Source organism: Carcharhinus amblyrhynchos, chromosome 1 (genome assembly GCF_965287045.1).
Source record: "Carcharhinus amblyrhynchos chromosome 1, sCarAmb.v2.hapA, whole genome shotgun sequence".
Lineage (NCBI taxonomy): Eukaryota > Metazoa > Chordata > Chondrichthyes > Carcharhiniformes > Carcharhinidae > Carcharhinus > Carcharhinus amblyrhynchos.
In genome coordinates this window covers 47,852,269-47,874,086 of record NC_137324.1, presented here as the reverse complement: position 1 = coordinate 47,874,086, position 21,818 = coordinate 47,852,269, and the positions used below count along the sequence as shown (strand labels likewise).

General features: G+C 43.9%; 1 protein-coding gene across 2 annotated transcripts in view; it reads right to left on the bottom strand.

Annotated features, from left to right (window-relative positions):
• Positions 1–21,818, bottom strand: part of LOC145362534 (A disintegrin and metalloproteinase with thrombospondin motifs 12-like) — a 510,217-nt gene that overhangs the window by 291,446 nt on the left and 196,953 nt on the right. For both annotated transcript variants that reach the window (XM_080218577.1, XM_080218596.1), the window contains exons 4-6: positions 20,609–20,805; positions 11,304–11,387; positions 2,913–3,037 (exon numbers count right to left, since the gene is read on the bottom strand). In XM_080218577.1, the coding sequence (XP_080074703.1) occupies positions 2,913–3,037; positions 11,304–11,387; positions 20,609–20,805 (406 nt within the window). The remainder of the gene's footprint in view (positions 1–2,912; positions 3,038–11,303; positions 11,388–20,608; positions 20,806–21,818) is intronic.

Below are 21,818 nucleotides of genomic sequence, written 5' to 3'. Positions count from 1 at the left end.
TTATACCCTGAAAGAGGAGAAGCAGGAGTCTCCTGCTGGATGTAAATGAGCCACATCACATCAAGGAAGTTCAGGCCAGGACAGTTCTTTGGATGCCAAAGAATGGACTTAGAGGACTAAAGGGATGGACTTCTTAGGCAGCTGCAGGATGGGGTCACCCTCAGCATCCATCCATTTACCAGCAGTCAGATGCTGGAGATTTCCGATGTCCACGCTGTGCCTCCCACCACGGCACATGCTGAAATTAGGAAAGGCGATGGCAAAGACAATGTGGAGTGGTGGGTCTCATGTGACAGGGCACTCCAGCTTATGGGAAGGCAAAGACCTAATGGCATTATCACTGGCACATTAATCCAGAAATTCAGCTCATGTTCTGGGAACCTGGCTTCGAAACCCGCCACAGCAGTTGGTGGAATTTGAGTTCAATAAAAAAAAATCTGGAATTTAAGAATTTACTGGTGACCATGAAACCATTGTCGATTGTTGGGAAAAAAAAACATCTGGTTCACTAATGTCCTTACCTGGTCTGGTCTACATGTGACTCAAGACCCACAGCAATGTGGTTGACTCTCAATTGCCCTCGGGCAACTAGGGACGGGCAACAAATGCTGGCCAGCCAGCAACGCCCATGTCCCAAACAAATCTTAAAAAAAATTGAATTCAACAAAAATCTGGAATTAAAAGTCTAATGATAACCTTGACAATATTGTTGATTGTCATAAAAACTCATCTGGTTCATTAATGTCCTTCAGGGAAGGAAATCTGCCATCTTTACCTGGTCTGGTCTATATATGACTCCAGGCCCAGTGCAAGGTGGTTGACTCTGAAATGCCCTCAGGGAATAAGCCATCTGGCTCCTTGAACCTGCTCCGCCACTCAATAAGATCATGGCTGATCTTACTGTGGAATCAATTCCACTTACCCACCTGCTCACCACAAATTGTAATTCCTTTACTGTTTAAAAATGTATCTGTCCTTGCCTTAAAAACATTCAATGAGGTAGCCTCAACTGCTTCACTGGGCAGGGAATTTCATAGATTCACAACCCTTTGGATGAAGAAGTCCATTTTCAACTCAGTCCTAAATCTGCTTCCCCTTATTTTGAGGCTATGTCCCCTTGTTCCAGTTTCACTCGCCAGTGGAAACATCCTCCCTGCTTCTATCTTGTCTATTCTCTTCATAATTTTATAAGTTTCTAAGATCTCCCCTCATTCTTCTAAATTCCAATGAGTATAGTACCAGTCTACTCAATCTCTCCTCATACCCAACCTTCTCAACTCTGGAATCAATCTACTGAATCTCCTCTGCGGCCCTTCTAGTGCCAGTATATCCTTTCTCAAGTAAGGAGACCAAAACTGTACACAGTACTCCAGGTATGGCCTCACGAGTACCTTATACAGCTGCAACATAACCTCACCATTTTTAAACACTTTCCCTCTAGTAATGAAGAACATAATTCCATTGGCCTTCTGAATTACCCGCTGCACTTGCAAACCAACTCCTTGTATTTATGCACAAGGACACCTTCTGCTCAGCAGCATTCTATAATTTTTAACCATTTAAATAATCGTCCATTTTGCTGTTATTCCTATGAAAATGGATGACCTCACATTTATCAACATTACATTCCATCTGTTAGGTCCTTGCCCATTTAGTTAAACTATTTGAAATACTCATCCCAGATATATTCGGGTGAAGACCATCCTAACATCCTGTTCCAATACTGATACCAATGCCTCATGAAATGGAAGGTCTCTTTCCGCACCACTCCTTTAGCCACACGTTTACTTCCCTAATTTTCTCATCCAATTTGGCTCCTAGTGCCTGAAAATCCCCACATAAGTCCTCTTTCCAATTGTTATTTGTTGCAACATGGACCACAACAACTGAATCCTCTCCCTCCCACTTTCATATCCATTCAAGCCGGTCAGAGATATCTCTCACCCTGGCACTGGGCAGGCAACATACTGTACAGGACTCTCGATCCTGCTTACAAAGGATGCTATTAACCCCCTTAATTATGGAATCCCCTCCAACTACTATTTGTCTTTTTGCTTGCCTTCTTGAATGGCCACCTGTACCACAGTGCAGGGCAGCATGACAGCACAGCGGTTAGCACAGCTCCAGGGACCTGGGTTCAATTCCCGGCTTGGGTCACTGTCTGTGTGCAGTTTGCACATTCTCCTTGTGTCTGTGTGGGTTTTCTCCATGTGCCCCGGTTTCCTCCCACAGTCCAAAGAGGTGCAGGTTAAGTTGATTGGCCATACTAAAATTGCCCTTTAGTGTCCTGAGATGCGTAGGTTAGACAGATTAGCGGGTAAATATGTAGGGATATGGGGGTAGAGCCTGGGTGGGATTGTGGTCGGTGCAGACTCGAGGGGCCAAATGGCCTCTTTCTGCACTGTAGGGTTTCTATGATTTTCTATGATTCTAAATGTAAATAGCCCAGCCAGTAACGCCTACATCCCATGAACGAATAAAAAAAACTTCCACAGTTATCAGGTCAATATAAACTGTTTTACCAGCAAGAATGAAATATAAAACTGACAACAATAAAGATTGCAGCCCATCAGGTCTTACATGTATTCATATAATGTGCTTCAAATCCTGTTGTTATCAATGGTGGAGAGAACGCCACAGGTAAATTCCCACTGTTGTGCCAGGATCCTGATCTATGGAATGTTTAGGACTATTAACTGTCTCAGTCTGAAAGTAGTTAACATGATGGAATCTGTTTTGAAGGCTGTGTCTTTGAAGGCAATGTTCTGGCCACCTGGTACATCATTCGAGTCATGATACCACCAAAATAAAGCTATTGTTCCTTGAAAAACGCCCTTGCTGTGCTTCCCATGATTTTCTAAAAATTCAGCCAATTGCTTCTGGTTCTCAATTTTCACTGAAATGAAACTTACCGAGTCAATAAGACAGCTACATCATGATGATTTGGAGTGGAGTCACTTTTAGGGTTCACATTCTTTTGCCACTTGCAGAAACTGGAAAGGGTGTGGTCAGCATGATGAATGATTTTTAGTTCTTTCTGTAAAGGGTTGGAACAAAATTGTTCAAACAAAGCACTGGTAAAAACACCACTGAACATCAAAGATGTGCTGTTTAGGTGGATTGGGCATGCTAAATTTTCCCTCAGTGTACCTGAACAGGTGCTGGCGTGTGGCAACCAGGGGATTTTCACAGTAGCTTCACTGCAGGTTTAATGTAAGTCTACTTGTGACTAATAAATAAACCTTTTAAATTTTTGATTTACTGCATACTAAAATACATGAAATGAACACATTCAGACTGGACCGTACCCATATTTCAGTATAATCCGCCTACTTGTGGGCTGCATTTCCTGACATCCAAAATTTGGAACATTATTATAATACTCTAGATTGGCGTTATCAGGCTCACACATCAGAATCATACTCCCACAGTGTATTAATATTATATTGGGTGGCACGGTAGCACAGTGATTAACACTGCTGCTTCACAGCTCCAGGGACCTGGGTTCGATTCCCAGCTTGGGTCACTTTCTGTGTGGAGTTTGCACATTCTTCTCGTGTCTGCGTGGGTTTCCTCCGGGTGCTCCGGTTTCGTCCCACAGTCCAAAGATGGGCGGGTTAGGTTGATTGGCCATGCTTAAATTGTCCCTTAGTGTCCTGAGATGCGTCGGTTAGAGGGATTAGCAGGTAAATATGTAGGGATATGGGGGTAGGGCCTGGGTGGGATTGTGGTCAGTGCAGACTCGATGGGCCAAATGGCCTCCTTCTGCACTGTAGGGTTTCTATGTTTCAATTTCTATGATTAAACTTCCACACCATTGTGAAATCGTAACAGCTCAAAGTATGACTGATTTCAAAAGGCATGCACCTGGTGAGGGGATCTCTGAGGTCAGCTCGGAGATGAGTGCATTTAATCTGGCAGGATACACATGGGGCGGATACGTGTCTTCTGCCGGGAGGCGGGCACTATCACAGACAAGTTTGCAAAGCAGCTTTCTCGAGCTGCCTTGTGGAGGTGGGGGTTGGACAGACGAAAGTGAGAGAGAGGGAAGCCTGGGCATGGGCTTCTTGGGAGAGCTGCAGAGAGGGAAAGGCAGCTTGGGGCACAGGATTCAATGCAATTAGCGTGTGGGTGTGGGGTGCGGCAAATCAGCACAGACTGAAGCTTCCACACCATCACAAAGAGACTGGTGCACATGGAGGCAGAGTGAAGACAAGGGAAAGGCAAATGGAAAAAAAGTCAAAAATGCAGCTGAGGCCATTCAGCTTGAGCTCAATTGACATGCTTGTAGTTAGACTAGTCACACAGTGCCCATTCAAGTAGCACTTGCTTGTGAGAGTGCCAATGACAGCTGTTCAGCATTTTATCCTTGGTGCACGGATTTCCAAATTCAGTGACTGCTATGACAGTACCATTGCCACATTAGGCTGGACGAGTTACAATAACCCTTCAGGGCCATGGCACATGTCCTGAGTATAATGCTCCTAATCTTCACTCTTCGCTGACAACTGCGCCACGTGAGCCAAGCTGAGTGTAAGGCCTTGGAGTGATGCTTTGGACTGAGGTGAGAGCTTAGGTTGCAGAGGAGTGGCCAAAGCTGTCACCACTCACCGGTGCTGAGCAAGGGTGACATAGGGTCTTGCCTGACCAGCGTGCTACCTGAAGACTGAGCATCAGCATTGTGGCCAGAACATGAGTCATGGGTTTCGAGAGGTAGCTGCAGATGATGAATGGACAAACAGTGGTTCTTAGCAGACACATGCTAACCGTCAAGTCTCTCTCTCTTTGATGCTGCAGTGAGGAGACCATCAGGAGCATGAAGCAAGGTGATCCTGTTGTCTGTCTTCTTGTCTCACAGGCAGGAGTAAAGAAGCTGTCAATGGCAGTGCTTGGTTCACCAAAGGCAGGAGCAAAACCATCAAGTAGAAGGGGTGGCAGAGCCTGCTCCACACGAAGAGCATGAACTCCAGAGACCTGTCGCTTACAGGTGCCTCACTGGACCCAGGGTCTACAGATGGCACTTGTCATACCTGCAAATGTCTGAGAACCAGTGTTGTCAATGAGTGTGCATATCCAGGGAATGAGTTGGTTACATCTGCCACCTACTGCAGGATTCAGCCCAAGGGGGCTTGGAGGACATCCCCTGATGGTGTTGCTGAAAGTTACTTGCCAGTGGCTCCTTCCAGGCTCCAAGGGTGACTTCTGCAGCAATCTTAGGTACAGTTAGTTGACTCTTAACACAACAGCACCTGACACCATGCATCCAATGCAACGTCTTTAATTACTTGCACACAAGGAGAACTTTCCCCCTCCCTCCATCAAAATGGCTGCAGTAGTTCAGCCATTACAGAGAAACAACTCAGCAGTTATAGTCAATTACAGCAAATCAGGATCAAGAGATTTTTCACATCTTTTATTGACATACATATTTGCCAATTAAATCCTGGGTTTTCGCCTTTTCTCATTCGATGAACAACTGACTTCTGCTAATCCTTCATTTGCATAGCATATCCCCATATCTCGCCTTTGGGATTTGTTATGGAAAAAATCTGGTCTTGTTCACCCTCTGGTAAAGGTCAAAAAGCAGAATGTTTTGAGGCCTAGTAAAGGAAAAGATTAAAGCAAAGTAGACTGGCTCCCTTGAAGGTCTGCAAATAGTAACATTCTCACAAGCTGTTACAGAAAAGGCATGCTTTTTTTTCTAATATGAGCATTTTAACTTCCACAGAACATTGAACAAAGAACAAAGAACAAAGAACAACCCAGCACGGGAAACAGGCCCTTCGGCCCAACAAGCCCGCGCCGCCGCATCACCCTACACCTATTCTACCCTGCGTGTCTACGAATAGAACCCCTGACTTAGCCAGATTCCTTTCCCATCTGACTGATGGCAGTGCATAGTCTCTGTGATGAGGGCCCTGTCATGGGGGCACAGCTTCTGTCCACAGTCCCTACATTACAGGAGGATGATGATGACTTTTAGTGGGGGCAATACATAGATCCTCACAGAGCTTCAGTGAATGTCTGACTCCTGTCTAGCTGATAGCAGCCTCCTTGCTCTCAATGATCAGGATCATGCCATGATGATGCAACGGGGCAAGGTTAACCTCTCCCAATTCTATGATATCCTTTGTGAGCCGAACCCTGGAGGACCACAGTGTCCCCAGAGACAGAAGTTGATGGGATGGAGGACAAGCTACAACTTAAAGTTGCTGAGAGCAATATGGGGAGAATGACCAAACTCTATGATGCCAGGACGCTCTGACAGAAATTAATTCCCATCGAGATGCAGGCATGACTGATGTACTCAAGGAACTCTACCCGTGTGCTGGGAAATTATAACAAAGCACAGGGAAGAAGCCCTGGACTGAGAACCCTGCCTTCTTCTTGTTGATTTACAGAAGTGAACATTATGTACAAGTGATGTAACACCTGTGCCCACACTGTGCAGCTATAACTTTTTAATCTTCCTTATCCTGTCGCTACATCCCCAATATCCACAGCAGAGGGGAAGGCAGTCTGCTGACTGCTGTACCCTGATGTCTGTGACGAATTTGGCAGCATCTTCTGGAGGGCTGAGACCTGGGGGATCCTGGCTGCTTTTGGGTCCTGGCCTGTGGAGCAGAAGCTGGGATTCGGATGGTCAGGACACGGTGAATGACCCTGGACTGAGCCTCCATGTGGATGCCCGAGGGCCCCTGGCTGTCTCCCTGAGAGAAGTGCAGTTGTTGTGAGGTTGAGAAACCTTGGTCTCTCTGCCATTGATGCTAGCAAGTAACCCTACCTGCGAACGCAGCTCCTGAAGCTGTGCAGGAAAGACGGACCAAGGTTTCCATGGTGATGCCACACTACCAGTGTAGGCCCATTGCATTAATATTGAAGCAGTCACCTCAATCTGAAGACAGACACATTCCATCATCGAGCCTTGCGCTCAGAGGAGCATACCAGATACACTTTCTGATTTTTCCAATCTTGCCTTTGGAGGTTCAGTAACTTGGGCATTATTGAGTTCAGAGGCACGTCATCTGACTCAAACTCAAATTCCTGACCTCCAACAATCCTCTTGGGTACTCCTGTCTCCAACTGCTATGGATCAGACAGTACAATGTGCTCACCATATTGTGACCCCAAGGCTGCTCTAGAACCAGGTCCCACCAAGGTCCGTGTGTCTGCACTCATGGAGAGTGTGGCTGAGTGCTGTGACTGTTCTTCTATTTTGCAGTCTGTGAGTTCATGGTCTGTGTTGCTCACAGTTCTGCGGACACCCTTCTTGTTTCCCAGATGTGCCTGCGAAAGGAGAGGTCATTAGTGCATGACTTGGGCCTGAGAAACAGGAGACATGATTCTTGGCATGGATATCTGATGGATATTGCAGTGCTGGATCCTTACTGTTTGAGCACAGCCAACCTTGCCACCAGCACAGGAACGGCCAGTTGAATAACCTTCACCTCAAAGTCCATGAGGACCTTCAGTTCTGACATCCACCCACCTGTCTGGGATTAATCCTCTTGTTGTATGCCAGCTTATTTTACATGAAGACAGATAGGGAGCCTGTAAGCAGGACGCATGCCAGAGTAGAAGGTAAGGATGCCTCGCAGGTGTCAACAGTGAGTGGGACCAGAGAGGTGATGAATACACAACCCACAGGGAGATGAAGATGCAAGTGGCAGAGTGATGGGTGATGTTCCTTCAGCTGGAACTGGATGAGATCCCTGTAGATGTGTGATGAATCTCTGAGTGTGCAAGTTGTGAGTGATGAGAAGAGTGACTTATCCCAGCAGAACAGAGGAGATCATTTATCCTTTTGCAAAAGAGAATGGTGTCCTCATCTGCAGGGTCTTGCTTGATGGTCTTCACCCAGGGGGTGGGTACAGGACATCACAGGTGACCTCCGCTGGATCCATTAGTATGAGAAATTCTCTTCCCACAGAAAGATAGAGGCTGGGTCATTGAACTTGTTCAAGGCAGAGTGAAGCAGGTTTCGGATGGATATTGGAGTCAAGGTCATGGGGACAGGTGGGAAAGTGGAGTTGAGATCATAACCAGATCAGCCATGATTTCACTGACTCACAGAGTAGGCTTGAAAGGCTGAATGGCCAACTCCTGTTCCTAATTCCTAAGTCCATATGTTCCTCAAATGGTGAATGTCTTGACAACATTCAAAACGCTCCAGCAGCTCAACTGAATTGAATGAAATGTTTTCTTGTCCTGTTGACAACATCTGGCAGGCACTACATTTATTTCGCTCAATATATGCTCAGGATCACAAGCGGGATCAATGTTCCACGCTCAGTCTCGAATTCCTGATTGCAAGAAGCTGATGGGAATGTATTTTCTGTACAAATATACATGGGCAAGAGCACTGAAATGTATTAGCCCTAAAACTTACAAATATTATCAATCTGAAAATCAATCAAATAATTCCAAACACAGGAAGTCCATCCACATCCGAAAAAGAGGAAAAAAAAATTCAACAATTCAGGCAGAAATTCTTTGCCTGAACTGGGTTTGACACACAAAAAAACTGGCAGTCTGGTGGCAAAAGTCATTACACCATAAAGTGAGTCTAGATTTTTTTTCTTTCAGATCAGGTGTATTCTTTCTGTTTGAATAGACAATTTCATTTCAGCTATTTCTGCCACCAGCTGATTGTCACTTATTTCAATAGTGATTTTTAACAATTGGATGTGGTTATCTGAGGGCTGCTGCAGCCATGGGACTAGAGAGATGTGGAGGATAAGAGAGATGGATTTTCAAAATGCAGTAAAAGTGCATTCAGTTGGAGTTCAGAGGTTTCCATAGTCAAGAAATTTGCTTCAAGGCTGGAACATTTAAAAGCTTTAACCACCGAATAAGTTCCAGTACAGAAACCTGTCTCCATCTTGATATTTGTTACATGACTCTTTCACCTCGAGTTAATCAAGTAATCAGACCTGAAGATTTGAACTGAATTCATTCATTTACTACTCTTGTAAGGAGTAAACTTTACTAATGAAGTAATAACTTCTAATAGATTAGTTTTTCTCCAACCGAAATAAATATTTAATATGGCTCTCTGAGCTAGAATTGCACTATATATGGGCATATCATTTTAATTGGAAATGCTCAATGACTAAAGCATAGCAAATATGAACATGTTAATGAAGTGGAAGCAATGACTTAGACTAAAAAACTATGCAGACACTATTTCATCATTGCTGTATTTACATTACCACTGATTTACCATTGATAGCTAATAATCTTCCTCTTGGCTTCAGATCACAAAAAACTGATTTTGACTGGAGAAACAGCTGGAAGTTAACTTGTAGTCTGTGTTAATTTAATTCAAGCCGTACTCGTGGAGGTATAAATGTATTTGCTGTGTCAATCTATTGCTACGTTTTCCAAACTTGGGTTGGTCCAAACATTGGGCTGAGTTCTCCACTTCCAAGGTCAAATGCTGTGGTGGGCAGCTCCGATGGCATCTTTCCCGATTGTGGGCAAACGGGCATTTTATGAGTGACTTAGTTCGGAGATCCTACAAGATGGTGGATGAATCTCTGCAAATTAGATCGGGGGTGGTATGGTGCGGTTCAGAGTTCTTCACTGATGCTGTGGAGATATGGGTTCTGATCTGGTTGATCTTAAATTCAATTGATTATTTTTTCCAAAAATTCTGGAAATGAAACTAACAATTCTCAATTATTATTAAAAACTCACCTGGTTCATTAATGTCCTTCAAGGAAGGAAATCTGCTGTCCTTACTGAGTCTGGCCAACATGTGACTCCAGAACTATAGCAATGTGGTCGAAACTTGCTTTGTTGTCTTATTCTGCATTAAGTCACTCCACCCTCATTATATAAAGGCTAAAGTCAACATAGGCCCACGTGACCATATACTGCTCTCCCCTTTGAGGGAGAGGGCTTACTGGTGGTGATTTAACCTGAGAGTCACCACACTTCAGGCAAGGGGCAAGGTTGAGAAGGTCCATAAATAACCTCAGCCCGTATGGAAATTGAACCCACGCTGTTGGCAAGGCTCTGCATAGTCTCACACATATTGGAGTACTTACTATGCTTTCCATAAATACTTATGACTCACACAAAGTCCAAGATCAGAACCTAACCCTGCGAAATGACCTAGGAAGCAATTCAGATCAAGGGTAATTAGGGATGTGTAACAAATATTGGCCTTGCCAGAATTGTCTATATCAAATGAAAATAATATTAAAAATGTAGCTGATCAGAACAAAAATATGAGTTGATTTGGCTGTTGTTAAAATGACTGCAGTGTTACTTTTGTCCTAGAAAGTGCAAAAACCTGCTAAGTACTGATTTTCAATACATTGCTGCTTAAATTAATTTATTTCAAAGGAAGGTACTCATGAATAATTGTTTTGTTTAATGCTTGCTTTTATCATGTACTGACAGCAATAACAATAGATTGCATTATTCAGTTTCTTTACTTTGCCATATTTGCATCCTATTTTGTGAATTGCATTTTGCTGATGGGTTATCCAGTTAATTATGGGCAATTATACCAACTACAGCACCATTCATAATATAGTCCAGGATTACTCGTTGATACATGTCTTGGTTGCCTGTCTATTTCATGTATTTCTGAGGCTTAATTTAAGTCCTGCCAGGTTATGCAATGTTGTCTCAACTAGATTTCAGTGTTATTTCATCTCCTTTGCTTGTTCTGAAGCAGAAGGAGTCCAGGGAGTACTTTTAAGAGGCATTAAAATTGAATTATTTAATAGAATTATTGATCCACTTTTCCCTCTCCCTTACAAAAGCATTTGGTTTCACCTGATTCATAGCTAAGATCAGGAGTTCACTGTATAGAGACTCCATGGTGTTACATGCTCCAGCATTACAAAGGGCAGCATCTCAGCTAGATATTGATTGAAATTGTACCTTCAATAAAACATCCTGAATCAAATATCTTGACAAAGATGGCTTAAAATTAAAGAAGGGTATTTCACATTCAGATTTTTGAGTTTAGTAGCTGCCTGCCTATGCTATACAAATACTGTGATGTGGAGATGCCAGCATTGGACTGGGGTGACCACTGTCTCACCTGAGGAAGGAGAAGTGCTCTGAAAGCTCATGATCCAAATAAACCTGTTGGACTTTAACCTGGTGTTGTGAGACTTCTTACTATATATTGATTATGTAGAGAAACCTGACAATGTTGATAAAGAAATGCCTGGTGATGTTCAAAATTGTAATAGAAATTGCATTAATTTTGCTTTAATACACAATTTGATGCCTCATGTAAAAAATTAACATGGAGACATTTAGAAAAATGTTAATAATACCTCTTCTTCCTCAAGTAAAATGAGCCGCACCAATACGATGTGGATTGCGTTGCCAATACTGGGGTCATGGAATAAGCTTGCAACCTGTGCCAATATCAGAAGGGAGAAATTAATTGGTCCTTCAAACCAGAAAACTTTTTATCATAGATTGAAACAAATTTGACATTGGAAAACCATTATTCAATCATGGTTTTTCGTGAATTAACTCTACTGAATGCGTAAATGAAGCATCTCTGCAATGCAAAGGCAGAGGTTTGTAAAAATGTCACACATTGAGATCTGTAAAATCTTATTAAAGATGAATATACCGCAACAGCACCAATTTGATTTATAGAAGACAATTAATAAAGTATAGCATCACAAGGGGCTTCACAGAAGCATTATCAAAAAAACACACAGAAAGAGACTTGGAGTGAAAATTAAAATCTTTGTTAAAGAAGTAGGCATTAGGAAAAATATTGAAGGAGGAAAGAGAAGCAGGAAGCAGTGAGTTTTTGAGGATCCGCTTCAAAATGGAGGCATTGTGTAAAAGGGATCCAAAAATGTCAGCAAGTACATCAGTGATCAGTAGCTGAAAATTAGGATATGGGCAGCAGATTTTTGGATACCGTCGCGTTTACAGAACGTAGAAGTGGAAGAGCAGGCAGAAGTGCATTGGGATAATCAGGTCTGGGGGTAAGAAAGACATGGACAAGGGTTTCAGTAATAGGATGAGTTGTGACTAGGAGCATGTTGCAAAGGTAAAAATGGACAGTGATGGCATCACTTTGTGGTCAGAAAGTCACCTCAGGATCAAATACAATGAAAAGACTGCAAATCTCATTTCAACCTCAGATGGTTGCCAGAGCTATCTTAGCAAAGCATTTAACTTTTGCAAGATATAACTGTAGGCAAATTAAGTTGCATGCAAAACATTTTATATTTTATTGAGGGGCAGCACAGTGGCACAGTGGTTCGCACTGCTGCCTCATGGCAAGAGGTTCCTGGGTTCAATTCCGGCCTTGGTTGACTGTGTGGAGTTTAAATATTCTCCCAGCGTCAGCATAGGTTTCCTCTGGGTGGTCTGGTTTCTTTCCACAGTCCAAAATTGTCCCTTCATGTCCCAAAATTTGTAGGTTAGGGGATTAGCAGAGTAAATACTTGGAGTTACAGGGATGGGGTGTGTGTGGGATTGTTTTCGGTGCAGACTCGATAGGCCAAATGGCCTCCTGCTGCACTGTAGAAATTCTTTGATTTCACACATATCAATTAGATTGAAACTTAAGTCACAGTATGGAATTGGTTGTTATCATGTATGTCATAGGCTCCCATTAATACTGAATATTATCTGTTCCCATGAAGGTACCTCACTATGTCAGATGATGTCTTTTTGGGTTGTACTGCTGCAATGCAAATGAATAATGTAATAAAGTAAAACACGGTCTATCTTGTAGGATTCCAATTTGAGTGAGAAATGTGGCTACACATTCCAAATGAGTTGTGTATGTTCTTGACACTAGTTGATTCCTGGGATGAGAGATTACATTATGAAGAGCGATTTAGGAGAAAGGAACAATACTTTCTCAAATTTGGCAGAATGAGAAGGTGATGTCATTGAAACATGTTAGATTCTTAGGGGGCTTGACAGGGTAGTGGCTGTTTCTCCTGGCTGGTGAGTCTAGAACTCAGAGACAAATCTCAGAATAAAGGCTCAGCCATTTAGCACGAAGAAGAAGTTTTGTTACTGAATCGTTGGAGTTCTCAGTACCAGAGGACAGTTGTTCACAGTTGTTCAAGACTCAGGTTGTTTTCTTTTAATATATTGTAAACAAATCAAGGAATATAGGAATAAGATTAAGGTTGGAACTAAGGTTGAAAGTCAGCCATGATCATGCTGTATGACAAAACAGCCCCAAATGGCCAAAGGGCCGTATTTCTACTTCTTATGTTCTTTCAAATGTTCTTGTTTATGTTCTTTGAATTCTGTGGGAGCTGAATAGTTGTACAAGTGAATTCTAATCCAATTGCCTCTAGTTTATCAATGATGACGGTATCCTGGATTAAGTAATGTCTTTATAATGTGGCTTCGGAAGACATATGAGGTACCATTTTACTATGGTTACCAGATGATTCTCCAGTGTTCAGCCAACATAATATCACCAGAAGATCAGACATTGTAAATAAAGATCATCTAGGGCTGAGTAATGGGATCATGCATTTATAGCCTCCATTACATCAATAATATTAAACACACAATGCAGGAGGGCAAAAAGAGACTCATCGTTAGAACGAGGGATACAGGAATCTATACTCACCCATTCTGACACAGTTAACAGAATTTACTGAAAAATAGCGTGAAAGGCTAAGTATCGAAAGTCTTTTGAAAGTTGAAGAGGTGCAGAGGCAATGAGATCTGGGGTTTTCTGTGCAAGAGAGACAAGGTATCCTCTGGCTGTTTGTCACCAGTGGTGAATGGCAGAATGGAAGGATGAAAGGAGACCAGGTCAAAAGATCAACTGAGGGGAGTACAGAGGGAGGTGGGGTATGTGGGGATTAGGGTGGGGTGAATTTGGGTGCTCACACTGGAACTGCCTTCAGAGATGAGCAGAAAAAAGGCAAAGGGAGCAATTCAAAATAAAGATGATGATTTTAAGTTCAAGCATTTGGAGGACAAAGGCCAATTTTGGTTAGTACAGTCAAGGTAATGGCTGCGTTGGTTGAATATTTGGCTGGCCTTATGCAAATTAAGTTTCTAAAGTGCAGAACAAAGAACAAAGAAAAGTACAACACAGGAATTGGCCCTTTGGCCCTCCAAGTCTGCGCTGAGCATGATGCCTGCCTAAACTAAAAGAGTATGAACTTACGGAGTCTGTATCTTTCCAGTCCCATCCTATTCTTGTATTCGTTTAGATGCCCCTTACATGCCACTCTTGTACCTGCTCCCACCACCTCCCCAGGCAGCATGTTCCAGACATTCACCATCCTCGCACATCTCCTCTAAACTTTTCCCAATGCAACTTAAGCCTATGTTCCCTCATATTTGACTTTTCTCCCCTAGGAAAGAGCATCTGACTATCCACACTGTCCATGCCATTCATAATCTTGTAAACCTCTATCAGGTCGCCCATCAATCTTTGTCATTCCAGTAAGAACAAAATGAATTCATCCAACCTCTCCTCATAGCTAATACTCTCCAGGCCAAGAAACATCCTGATAAACCTCTACTGTACCCTCTCCAAAGCATCCACTTCCTTCTGGTACTGTGGCGACCAGTTTTGTATACAATATCCTAAATGAAGTCTAACTAAGGCTCTGTACAGCTGCAGCATGATCTGCCAATTTTTATACTCAGTGCCAAGGACTGAAGGTAAGCATGCCAAATGCCTTCTTGACCACTTTATCCACTTGTGTTGCCACTTTCAGTGATCGGTGGACATGACCATCCAGATCTCGCTGCCTGTCAATATTCCTGTGGGTCCTACCACTTACTGTATAATTCCTACATGCACTGGACCTTCCAAAATGCATTATCCTCTGACAATCCTCTTTATTATCTGCAACTCCACCAATTTTTGTGTCATCTGTCTCCTCTAGCTCCTGAGAGGTTGCCACCAGTAGGGCTTACAACTGCTCCCCACCAATGGGACAGAGACAAATGAGGGCCTCCCTCCCAGGGGGTGGAGGTTGGGTTGCCCCTTGAGATGTGCCAGGCTGGTACTAATCATCAGGCACACTGGCAATGCAGAATGGGGACCCTGGCACTGCCCAGCAGAGACCGGACCATTGGACAGGGTTGGGACTGGCCATTGCGAGGGGCCGGTGTGAGTTGGTGATCAGGAGGGTGGGGTGGAGGGAGTGCAGCTGTGTGTGCTTGTGGAGCATCTCCATGTATTTCGGGGGAGATGAGCTGCTGAAGTTTGATTCAGGATCACCAGGCTGATTGATCTCTGAGGATACCAGGTTTGAACCGGGGGACACTAGGCTTGATTTGGAGACACTGGGGTTCCACTCGCTGAATATTCAGCTGGTTTGCGATCATACCGAATTCTGTGGGCGTGTGCTCAATTCCCAGGGCGTGCACACAACTCCTACACTCTGAGCCACTCTCAGATCCCAGACATGTTTCAAGGTCCACCAAGGCTGCAGGTTTGGCTCCTCAGAGACAAGGGCTACCCAATGAGGAGGTGGCTAATCACCTCTGTGCAGAAGGCCACAGAGTGTAGCTGACACAAGATACAACGAGACTCATGCTGCATCTCACATCTTGGCATGGGTTTTCTCTGGGTGCTCCGGTTTCCTCCCACATTCTGAAAGACATGCTGGCTGGTTAGGTGCATTGACCTGAACAGGCACCAGAGTGTGGGGACTAGGGGAATTCCACAGTAACTTCATTGCAGTGTTAATTTAAGTCTACTTCTGACTAATAAATAAAATAAATAAATAAACTTTAAACTTAGTGGAGCAGACCATAGGGATGCTGAAGCTGAGTTTCCGGTGTCTGGACTAGTCTGCTCGAGCCCTGTGATACAATTCACAGAGGGTGACACTTCACTGTCATCTGCTACACCCTGCACAATCTGATGCTGCACAGGGGGCAGGAACTGTCTGAGGAGGACATGGAGGAGTGGCACATTTCCTCTGATGATGAGGATGTCGATAGGGAGGAGGCTGAGAAGGTCATTGAGAAAGAGGATGTCGGCAATGGCGGTGTCCAGACAAGACAGATGTGCTCAGGATGCTCTCATTGATGCTAGATTAACGGAGGCTGATGGGGAGATTTAGTGAGAACATCTCATTTTCTTCACATGGCTCTGTGAGCATTGCTTTCCCATCTGACTGATGGCAGTGCACAGTCTCTGTGATGAGGCTGCTGTCATGGAGACACAGCAAATGCCATAGTCCTACGTAGCAGGAGATTGAATTTGACTTACAGTGGGGACAGTGCATAGATCCTCGCAGAGCTTCTGTGAATGTCTGACTCCTGTCTGGCTGATGGCAGCTAGCTTGCTCTCAATGACTCTCAATGATAGCACGGTGACACAGCGGTTAGCGCTGCTGCCTCACAGCACCAGGAACTTGGGCTCGATTCCTGGCTTAAGTCACTGTCTGTATGGAGTTTGCACATTATCTCCACGTTTGCATGGTTTCCTCCAGATGCTGCGGTTTCCTCCCACAACCCAAAGATTAGGTGGATTGGCCCTTAGTGTCTGGGAGAATAGCTAGGATAAATGCACGGGGTTATGGGGAGAGGACCTGGTGGGATTGTGGTCAGTGCAGACTCAATGGGCCGAAAGGGCTCCTTCTGCACTGTAGGATTCTATGATTCTATGACTAGGGTCATATCATGGTGAGGCAGCAGAGAAAGTTTCACTTCTCTGGGTCTTATAGCATCCTTCATAAGCAATACCCTTGTTGTTGTGTCACCAGAGGCTGAGGCAGGTGGGATGGGCAGGCAGCCACAGCTCAAAAGCTGTTGTGAGCACACGTGGACAATGACTGGAATGAGGGATGCTTGCCCTGTACATTATGAGAGACATCCTCATTCCCAATAAGATACAGGCATGACTGATGTGTTTGGTCACTATAAAGGGACACCACCAATGTGCTGGGGACATTGAATAAAGCATTTGGAGAAAACTCTGGACTGAGGATCCTGCCTTTATCATGTGCATTGATCAGGTTTTGAGGTTGGAATTTCAGGAATGCAGCTCATTAGAACAAGGAGTCATATAAAGGGTGCAATGAGTGGGAGTTTATTTACAGGTGTAAACATTACATACAAACGCTTAGCACGCTGTGCAACTAAAGTTTCTTAACATTTCTAGCCTTTATGTTTTGGTGCATTTTGAACATCCATAGCGGAGGTGAAGGCAGCCTACTGACTGCTGCACCCTGATGTTTGTGATGACTTTGGCAGGCATCATCTAGAGGTCTGAGACCTGGGAGGGGAGGGGTGGGGTGTGGTTTGGTGGTGGTGCAGCTTGACATTGGCATTGCCACACAACAGGATCCCCAAAGTCAAACTGGGGCCCCCCAAGTCTGTGGAACTGGAGTTGAAGCTGTGGAACTGGAGTTGAAGTGGTCACAGGAAGAGGAGATTCGGATGGGCTGGACACACTCCGGGAGCCAACAGGCCCTCGGTTTTGCACCAACTGAATCTTATTCCAACGGGTGCCCAAGGGTTCCTGGCTTCTTGCTTGGGAAGAAGGGACAACTGGAGTGAGCTCAAGAAGCCCTGTTGTCCTCTGGCATTACCAGCAAGTTCCTTCCAAATGTCGAGCATGTCCTGCAGTAGTACAGGATAAAAATCTTGCACCGAGGTCTCCATGTTGACTGCACCCTAGCTGTGTAGGCCTTGTTGCATTGCAGTGTCAGCGCAACCACCACAGATTCCTCAATGCAGCCTTTCAGTCTGAGAAGTGTACCAGACATACCTTCCTAATTTTCCCAAATGAGCTTCTGGAGCTCCAGAAACTGAGGCATGATTGAGTCCAGATGTTGGGTCATCTGACTGGGACTCAGCAGATTTCTGGCCTCCAGCAATCTTCCGAGTGCTGACACCCTGGGGCATCCCTGCCTCCACCTGCTGAGGATCTGAGAGTGTGATATGCTCTGTGCTGGTGGAGGGTGTTGGTGAGCGCTGTAACGGTTTTTCAGTGTCGGGCTATATTATTCCTCCACTGCTACCAGGGCTGGAGTCATGGACCTGACTGCTGGACTCCCTTGGCCACATCCCAGATGTGCCTGCGAAAGTGCATGGCAGGGGCCTGAGAAACAGTGTGTTGTCTGAAGGTGTTACAGTTCTGGATCCTCACTTGGGGTGGGATTTTTTCAACCTGTTTTGTGGCAGTGGAGGCAGCTCACCATTGGCCAACAGTGGGATCTTTTAGTCCCGCCCCTATCAAAGGGGTTTCCCGTTGTTTGCACCCTCTGCCATCCTGCTGGCGGGAACATCTGGAAAACCCAGTCCTCAGTTCATTGCCCTTACCTCACCATCAGTCTAGAAGCCATCAATGTCCTCCTCAAACAGTTGGATGGCTCTCTTCCCAAAATCTGTGAGGACCTTCAGCTCACTCACCCTCCACCTGCCTGGCATCTATCCTTCTTGTTGTGTGCCAGCTTGCCCTACACAAAGACAGATGGGGAGAGTTTGAGCAGGTGGTGTGCCAGGGCAGGTAATAAGGATGCATGGCATGTGTGGATGGTGAGTGGGACCAGTGAGATGTTGAAGACACGAACCACACAGGAGATGTACGTCCTCTTCTGAACACCACTGCCACCACCTCCCATACTGGATTGGTGATCTTGCTGGCAGGCCTTCACCAATAGCATTGGTATATCGCATCACCATGGGCTTCCACTGTGTCCAGCAAGTACTCCATTGCTTTTTAGTTTTTGTGGCCATGACTTCCCATCGGCAAGTATGCTAGCTGGGTGCGGGAGCAGCCCTACAATGTGTTACCCTAATCATTAAAGCACTGAGGTGACCGGGGGGGGAGATGACGAAGGGCATTATCTGGCGTGGAAGTCCATCATTGCCATTAGGGGCAAAATGCTGCTTTTCACTGCTCCCGCGCCACACCCCCCACCCCACCCTCCATCAGTCATTGCCAATTTCTGAGAAAATCCAGTCCCTCATCTCTTTTTCACAACTTATACTCTTCTACCCATCTTTCTCCTAACAGCACGTTTAGCAATCATGCATTCAGTCCCTTCATACATGTCATCAATATTGATAATTAAGTTATCAACTGAGACAACTGCGAACTCAAACAGGCTATACATGGATAGGCATAATTCTTTTATAACAGTAGATAGAGTGTGAAAAAAAAATTATCATCTCAAATAATAATGAAAATGAAATAAAGCAGCAAATTTGTCAGAGCTCTTGTAAAATATCCAATTTTTGACAAACTTTCATCCCATCAATCTTTCCAGCATGTAACATTAATTCACAAATAATTATCATTAATTGTTTTAAAATCTGGTTCACTAATATCCTTGATCCACTAATATTCTATGTGCTTACTTAGTCTGGCCTACATGTGGTTTTGATTCGTACCTGCCCTCTGAACTGACACAGCAAACCACTTCATCCAAAGGAAATTAGAGATGGACAACAAATGTTGGCCTTGCAATGATGCCCATACCTCATGAAAGAATAAAGGGGGATAAAAAAAAACTACTTTACTCTCCAATCCAGTTCCCTTTCTCACTTAATCATCTTTGGGTTAGAATTTCAAACCCATTACATGTGTGTCTTTAGAATGTGGGCGGTGTTGAAAGGGCTGCAACTATTGCACGCAAACCATCACCCACCATGTCCCCAGACTGATTCAGTTGCAATACGTCAGAATTTTCCATCTATTGTTATTGCATGAGCAACTTTGCAAAGACTGTAGTGGTTGTACGAGGTGACGCAATATCATTCAGGCAGGATGTGGACAGATAAACAATAACTTTAACCTTCGACAATAAACACAACCAAGTGACAAGAGCACGTTTTTAAAGATAGGAACATTGAGTTTGAATAAGTTGAATATCGAGCCAAAGAGGCTGAAGGACCTTCACCTTCCAACCTCATTTGTTTTGAGAGGCAGCTTTAGCAATAGTGGAAGGGAAAGTAACTCCATTTATGATCAATGAAGCGAAAGAGATCAATAGATGAAATAGGATTAAATCATCAACAAAAGAGAGCTTGGTTTGTTTGATATGTGGAATACATCATAAGGAAGGAACAGAGTGACAAATGTGTATAGGGACTCTGTGAGTTAATATAAAAGTGGTAAGATGGGTCATCAATAACAGAGTAGAACTGGAAAGTATAAGCATGTTTTAGACAGTGAAAAAATGCTGAAAGTATAAAACAGATCAGTATCTTTACATTGATCCAGAACAGCCAGAAGTTTCCCACTGAATGTTGGGATAGACAGAAATGCTGTTTAGCCCATCAAGGGGCTATTATATCAGGTGAAGATGGGACTACTGAAATAATCATAAATCCTGCTACCCAGCTCTGAATATCCCAACAGATTTGGCCTTTTAATAATGGGAGAGCCAACTGCCAACACTTTGAAAATGTTTTTTGAGGAGGGTTGGCCAACTTATACCTGAATGGCTTGCCAGCTTTCTTCTTTCTCTTCACTTCGACTGATGTGAGCACCAGAAATATTGAAATATAAGTTGTGTAACAAGGTTAGGTGCCTGGAGAGCATCAGGATGGTTCTGAGCATTTTCCGATTGATGGATCATTGCCTGTGTTGAGATCAGTATGTCGACATATTTGGTTTTTGTCAGAAAAGGATATAAAATGTAACGACTCTTACCATATTTATTATGGTAAAGATGTATGACTGCACATTTTCACTGCCGTGATATTCTATCATTTTGGTGTCAGCAACTACTAAAGTTTCAACCCATCGTTCTTTGCTGATCGATCGCTGGGAGATTCTGCGGCCTTTTCTATGAGTCTCCTCCCATCTCTCTCTTTGTCTTTCTTGCTGCAGGATACTATTCACAGAATCTGTACCAGAAAAAGCAACACATGCATTAGCAATATGCTGCTCCTTTCACACATTTATATTAATGATTTGGAACAATGACTGCACTTCAAAACTAATTTAGTGGATCTAATGAACTTTACAACACTCTGCGATTGCGTGAGGTACTGTATAAGATTTTGTTTCCCCTCCTTCCTTTCTTACTTTAACTCAATTCCCAACAGAAAGCAAAGAAGGAGAAATGTTCCCTCTTACCCCTGTTAAAAACTATTGAATAAGTACTTGTCATTTGCTCATCACATGGAAGAAGAAATGTCAGAGCCCTCTTTAAAATGCTGCTGTGGATTGGAAAATGGGGATAATCAGAATACTTCTAAGTCAGAAGAATAAAACTTACCTTGCAATTTCATTGGGTTGAAGAATCAACCCTGCATTCTTTTCTCTGAAACATTATCTTTCCTCCAATCCTAGTGGAACTAATTGACATTCTCAGGAGACAATGGCACTGAGGAGTTTAAGGGTTATTTACAGGCTGACAAGAATCTCCCTGTGTTTGCCATTATTGGTTTACAGAACTTTGTATCCAGTTTCTGGGTGAATAGAGTTTATTAATTTATTAGTCGCAAGTAAGGCTTACATTAACACTGCAATGAAGTTACTGTGAAATTCCCCGAGTCGCCACATTCCAGCAACTGTTCAGATCAAAGCACCAAACCAACACATCTTTCAGACTGTGGGAGGAAACCGGAGCACCCAGAGGAAACCCACATAAACACGGGGAGAATGTGCAAACTCCACACAGTGACCCAAGCCGGGATTCAAACCTGGGTCCCTGGCGCTGTGAAGGAGCAGCGCCAACCACTGTGCTACCGCCAGTCTCTGGGTGGCCCTAATTCTAGTATTCATATCAGCTTCTTCTGCATCATCACTTTATATTATTGACTCAGGTCTGATTTTAAAGCATTGCATATAAGGCAGAAAAAGTATTTGATGTATGTGAGGTTCAATTTCTGTGGGAGTTCTCTAGATTCATCCT